The sequence below is a fragment of the Kogia breviceps genome, chromosome 1 (genome assembly GCF_026419965.1).
Source record: "Kogia breviceps isolate mKogBre1 chromosome 1, mKogBre1 haplotype 1, whole genome shotgun sequence".
Classification (NCBI taxonomy): domain Eukaryota; kingdom Metazoa; phylum Chordata; class Mammalia; order Artiodactyla; family Physeteridae; genus Kogia; species Kogia breviceps.
Window position 1 is genome coordinate 58,404,549 of NC_081310.1, and position 6,460 is coordinate 58,411,008.

Sequence of the window (6,460 nt, forward strand, 5' to 3'; positions counted from 1 at the left end):
GGAAGGGGGCACACACATTCAAGAACTTTATAAATGACTAAGGGCTATGCACATGGTTTTAACACTTTTTCTTCCTTCAGACTAGTGTTTAGCTGCACTTGCCTGTGTGGAAATCACAAGATCAAAGGAATGTGATGTGATCTTTTCGTAATTTCTCCACCTTGGGTCCAAGGAAAAGCTGATGGAGAGTAAACCATTCATTGTGTCTCCCTGCAGCTCCTAGTCTTCTCGGAAGCTCTGGGTTAATCCTGGGGTCAGGAACCTTGTCTGGCCAGGGGCAACAGTGCCTATGTGTAGGTCTCGGGCTGTCTCGCTTTCTCATCAGTGCTCCCCACCAAGTGCCCTCCATTCCCTCCACCAACAGAAGAGACCTCTCCCCACCCTCCCGTGATGAGGTCTGTGGAAGTCACAAACTGAAGGTCCAATCGACAAGGATGCTCTGACCTAACAAATAATCTCACTCATGTGAGGGTTAAGGATTTGATTTTGGAGCCCCAAGAAGAAAAAAGTTCCTGAAGATTTGATACGGAGAAACCCTTCTGAGTAGGGCATTCCAAAGTTTAATTAGTGGCTGCAGGAGGACTGGACGCTGGGTGTTCCAGGAGTGGACGCTGGAATTCCAGGTGGGAGCCGGTTTATGGCTGCAGCGCGGGTCATGCCAGAGGCTAGAGGTAGAAGCCAGGGAGCCAGACACAGCTCAGGGGTGGTCTGGATGCTCTCGAGAGAAGGCCAGCTAAGAGCTGTGAGCTCACTGAAGTGCGATAACCGGCTCCCAGCCCCCACCCCTCCCTCCGCTCAGTCTAGTAAAATTGATGCTCATCTCTGTAGTTTTGGAACATGATGGTAAGAATGCTGGTGCCTCGGGTTCTTGTGCTGGTCCTATCTCAGGCTTGTTTGCTTGCCTCCTTCCCGTGCCCCGGACAGGGCTTTGCGTAAAGAAGTGGGCTGGTGGATGACTGTTCTGCAAAGATCCCATGTGCGACTGGAGCAGGTTACCTTCTCTGAGCCTCAGTGTTCTTACCTGGAAAGTAGGCATATCGTTCCTTCTTTTCCTAATAACCAAACCAGCATTCTTGTACTTTACCTTAAATAAATGTAATTTAAAGATGCCAAGCCTTTCTGACATCACTTTTGTGCATAAAGAAAAGTGAAAAAAACAGAAAGGCATTGGCAATAACTCCATCACAACTGCCGCGGTGACCATGCTGATTTCAGAGTCAGTAAAATGTGAAAAATACACCACTTGTGTACCTACCATCTTGCCTAAGAGATGGAGCAATTCCCAGCAGCACTAACAGCCTTGTGTCAACCTCCTTGACCTAGCCTTTCCACCCTAGAGAAAACTGTCCCGAATTTTGTGTTTACTCTTCCCTCATTTTTAGCTACAGTTGTTTTTAAAACATGTACCCTATGCAATACATTGTTTGGGCTTGTTTCAGAATGGGCTTGTTTCAGAATGGTTCCGTGAGTGGAATTGTATCCCATTCTTTTGATGTTTTTAAAAATCAGGAGAAGTTGATCTATGCTAATGTGTGTAGCTCATTTATATTTCACTATTGAATATTGCACTCACTTCATAGTCTGCTGTATTAATTCTGTTGATGGAAATTTGGGCTGTTTCCTGTGTTTTGCTGTTAAGTTATTTTTGCTATACACATTCTCACAGTTGTTCCTTAGAACATGTGTGTTTCTCCAGGGTATATACCTGGGAAGGGAACGGCTAAGTCTAGGTGAGAGTGCTTGCTGTTCTGATTGCTAGCCACTACTGCTGCCCTTATTTCTGTCCACTGAATAGCCCGAGGGGACATGAGTCCCTGTTCTTGCGTTGTTTACAGACCTTCAGAGGGAATAAGCGTTTATAAAAAACAATCCGGGCATAGTGAAGGAGAGCTTCCCAGGCCATAGTCTGACTTTCCACCATGGCTGTGGGGGCGGGGGGGCAAAGCCAGAAAGGAGTGGAGGCCAGATGGAGCACCGCTGTTGGCGCTGAGCATGTGTGTGAGGTGGGGCTGCGCTTGACTGGACACTGGGTCTCAGACTGTGGCGCAGCTGACCTCCCAGAATCCACTGTGAGGCTCCGTCTGGGCTTCGGGACCTAGAAAGTCAGACAGAACACGGCATGCATTCTCAGATTTTTATTTCAATTTCCGTAGGAAGCTGCAATGGGCTCTCCAGGGGTATTTCCCTGAGCCCTGGTTCCCTTTGCAGCTCCCAGCTCTAGGTCCTTCAACGGTCGCTGGCTCCGTGGTCTCAGATGTCACACCACCAGTGATTTCCAGGCCCTGGCCACTCTCTGCTGTCTCTGTGATGGCCTCCATTCGGGTCCCTTCCACTGCCTTCGGCGGGATGCTCACATATTCCTCGCGTGAGGAGGCCACACTGTCTTTGTCGTAAGCTTGGCTCTGACATTCCTGAAGAAAGAGCCGATCCTGCTGAGTCTCTTGGTGATGGAACCTGAACTTGCTGTAGGTAAGCTCCTGCCCGATTTGTGCGAGGTCCTGGACTCGTTGGTGATGGGAGCACGGCTGATGGCTTTGTGAGCAGTGCCCTGCTTGTTGTCCCCCGGGCTGCCGTGGCCTTTCTCCTTTTGGTCGTCTCTAGTGGCTCTCCGGCTGCCTGAGCCCGGGCCGGCTGCTTTTTGGATGGTCTTGTTCCCCGCAGTGCCCCCAGTGGCTGTGTTGGTTTTACTTGCTCCTGGACCCTTGCTGGCTGTGGCTGCTATGGCCGCGCTCTGCTCTTCGGGGGCAGGAGACTTGATCTCTGCCACGCTCAAAGCACCAGCTGCGGTGCCGCCTGCCACCCCTGCTGTCTCCACCTTTGTCGTTGCCCGCGATGCTGACTCTTTGTCAAGCACTGTAGGTTTTGCTTTGGCAGTGGCCACATCGGACATGGTATCGGGCTTGTGGGAGTCCAGTTGGATCCCCTCCCCGCCAGCAAAAGCTGCAGACCCGACCGCGGCCACCTCAGAGGGCGTGTGGAGGCTCCTGATGCTCACCTGGTCCTCATCCCACTCTCCTTGGAAATCCTCCACTGCCGGGCTCCTCCCGTCCTCCTCCTCCTCCTCGAACAGAGTCCTGCAGATCATGTCCCCGGCTGGAACGGCGTAGGTGCGGCTGTGACCGTCCACTGGTGGTCGCAGGAGGTAAATCAGCTCTTCCCAGTAGGCGAAGAGGTCTTCCTGCGCGTCCAGAGGGGCACACAGCTGCAGGTAGAAGGAGCGGCCAGTGGCAAACTTCACGCGCAGCTGTCGTTTCTCACGGTCGTGCATGGAGATCCTCACAAACTTCAAGGGAAGGAGCCTGGTGAGCTCTAAGGTCTTGGCAACCTTGTGGCTCTTCCCCTTGGTGGGCTGGCTGTGCTCAGCGTGCTGTTCACAGCCGGTGGCCCGTCGGGCCAGCAGCATGATGTCTGGGAGTGGGAGGACGGGGCTTGTGGATGCGATGCCCACGGTCACCATGCAGACACAGTTGTGCATGTCAATCACGTGTCCCCTCTTCGTGATCTGGATAAAGTCGCTCTCGAATATCGGCGCGTACTTGAATATGTCGTATTCGCCGTTGTACAGTTGCTGCTGCAGCTCCCCCATGGTGCTTCTGAACAGGCCCAGCCCGGTGCTGCTCTGGGCCGTGTGATACGGGAGCAGAGAGTCCCCACTCATGGCTGTCTTTGATCACTGCCGGGCAGCGTGGTTAAGGCGGCCCCTGGCTCTTCCCTCCCTCGGCCTAATGAGCCGAAGAGCGAGCTGTGGTGCTCCTGCGTCCCGCAGGCGGCCTTATGGCAGGTCTTCCAAGCCCAGCCCACAGGCCCCCACCTTTGCCTCAGGGTCTCCCAGAGGCAGGGGTGTGGGTAGGGGCACCGATGGTCACAGCGGGGACTCTGTAGGGCGGCTGGACCCCAGGCTGAATCTCTTCAAGTGTGTAGAGAGGTATGGTAGGCTCCCCCTCGGCCTCAGCTCACTTCCGCTTCTGGGTTTTTATCTCCCCAGGCGGCTGTGAACGTCAGTCCTAGTGAGAGAAGTAACCACTTTCTCGGCCTAAGGCCCTGGCACAGCCTATTTATCCTCTGATGCCCTTTGTGACCTATCACTGTCACATAGCCCTTTGCCTCATCCCCCAGCTGCCCCGCCCCGCCCGCCCAGTGCAGGGCCCCCATCCTCTCCCAAACGCGCCATTGCCCCCGCGGAGGACAGGCCCATCCTGCCAGCGACTGAGGTGGCTACTAGAATAAAAATGTCTTCAACTGGGAAAATTTTGTGTGGGTCCTTTTTATTTTCCTCCCCCAGATTTAGCTACTGGATGAAATCTATAGGAATGTATGATGATGGGCTAAATTTGAACCATTTAAGCCCATGGTTTAATTGTATCGAATAACGTAGAGCTGGCGGTGGCGATCCTTAGTCTGTCCTTTCATAAAATCTCAGTAAACGTCGATGGTGATTATTAATAATAACATTAAAAATTGGTAGAAGGAGGCAAGAAAAGATAGAGACAGACAGAAGACTACATTAACTATTTAGGGGTTCTGGCTGCTAAGATCAGGAAAGGAACCTCAGATCCAGAACTGCCCTCCAAGCCCAGAAACCGTGAGGTCTCACCAAAGATTTCTCTTCTTGTTTTTTTTTTGTTTTTTTTTTTGTTTTTTTTTTCCACTGCGTTGGGTCTTTGGTGGTGCACGAAGGTTTTTTCTAGTTGCGGCAAGTGGGGGCTACCCTTCGTTGTGGTGTGCAGGCTTCTCATTGTGGTGGCTTCTCTTGTGGCAGAGCACGGGCTCTAGGTGTGCATGCTTCAGTAGTTGCAGCACGCGGGTTCTAGGGTAGGTGGGCTTCAGTCATTGTGGCGCGTGGGCTCAGTAGTTGTGGCTCCTGGGCTCTAGAGCGCAGGCTCAGTAGGTGTGGTGCACGGGCTGAGTTGCTCCACGGCGTGTGGGATCTTCCCCGACCAGGGATCGAACCCCATGTCCCCTGCATTGGCGGGTGGGTTCTTAATCACTGTGCCACCAGGGAAGTCCTCACCAGAGATTTCTATGAGACTTCTCTCCTGGACAGTTGCACGTGCAAGCCCCTTACCTGACTGAGTGAGATGGGTTGTAGTTTTTTATGATCAGCAAAGCCTAAGTACATCAATGCCCACGTGGGAAGTCCTCAGTCATCTTTCAACTGCCCGTTCAAATGGTACCTCCTTTGAGGAGCCTCCCCTGAATTACCTAATCGAACCTATTCTTCCTTCCTCTGTGCTATTGTAGAATCTCATATGTGTCTCTTTTACAGCATTAATCTTATTTTATTCAATTTTAGATTTACTGTATTATTTTTAAAATTTCATATTAATTTAGAATTATCTTGTCATTGTCTAGAAACCACAGTTGTCTTCAAATATGGTTGCATTAAATTTATAGGTCAATTTGGGGAGAATTGACATTTGATAATCTTAAACCTTCTAATCCATGCGGGTGATACTATCTAGTCTTTTATTTAAACATTTTAAATATCTCTCGGCTTATACAATGTATTATAAAAATTCACTGTAGATGTGTTGCACATCTTCCAGTAAATTTATCCCTAAATATTTGATGCTTTCTGATATTATTGTCAATGGGATTTGTAAGATTGTAATTTTCCAGTTGTTCGTGCTGGTTTATTGGTTTTTGTGTGTTGATCATGTGTCCTTTCACCTTGCTAAATTCACTTACTAATTCTAGTTTTGGTGCTTTTTTGTTTGTTTTTTTTTAAGGATTTCTTGGAATTTTCTCTGTAGACAATGATGCTGCCTGTAAAGAAAGTTTTACTTTTTCCTTTCCAAACTGTGTGACTTTTATTTCATGTTCTTGCTTTATGCATTAGCTAAAGGCTCCAGCCTAGAATTTAATAGATGGGTTAAGAGCAGTTATCTTTTCACTGTTCCCTCTCTCAGGGGAAATCTTCAATCTTTCACCATAAAGTATGTTGTTAGCTGTAGTTTTATTTCAGAGTTGCCTTTTGTCAAATTTAAGAAATTCACTTCTAGTTTTAGTTTTCTGGGCATTTTTATCGTGCAGGATTATTGGTGTTTTTCAAATGCTTTTTCTGCATCTATTGAGCTGAATACTTGATTTTTTTTTTTTTTTTTTTTTCCGGTACGCGGGCCTCTCACCGCTGTGGCCTCTCCTATTGCGGAGCACAGGCTCCGGACGCGCAGGCTCAGCGGCCATGGCCCACGGGCCCAGCCGCTTCGCGGCATGTGGGATCTTCCCGGACCAGGACACGAACCAGCGTCCCCTGCATCGGCAGGCGTACTCTCAACCACTGCGCCACCAGGGACGCCCTGATTACTTGATTTTTAATCCTTCATTCTGTTAATGTGGTCAAGTACACTGATTGTTGTTTAGATGCTGAGTTGGCCATTCACTCCTGGGAAACCCCATGTGGTCGTGGTGCATTATTTGAACATATTGCTGGATTCAACTGGCCAGAATTTTGTCAAAA

At 49.7% G+C, this 6,460-nt stretch overlaps 1 protein-coding gene across 1 annotated transcript; it reads right to left on the minus strand.

Annotated features, from left to right (window-relative positions):
• Positions 1–1,829: 1,829 nt before the first annotated feature.
• On the minus strand, positions 1,830–3,658 carry LOC131760023 (Golgi-associated RAB2 interactor protein 4-like). The gene is made up of 2 exons (XM_059069692.2): positions 2,665–3,658; positions 1,830–1,837 (listed from the first exon to the last, which is right to left on the minus strand). The coding sequence occupies exons 1-2, from the start codon at positions 3,656–3,658 to the stop codon at positions 1,830–1,832; spliced, it is 1,002 nt and encodes a 333-aa protein (XP_058925675.2).
• Positions 3,659–6,460: the final 2,802 nt, after the last annotated feature.

Excerpts from the sequence above, each read along its gene's own strand:
- LOC131760023 (XM_059069692.2), bottom strand. The coding sequence starts at position 3,658 with ATGAGTGGGGACTCTCTGCTCCCGTATCACACGGCCCAGAGCAGCACC.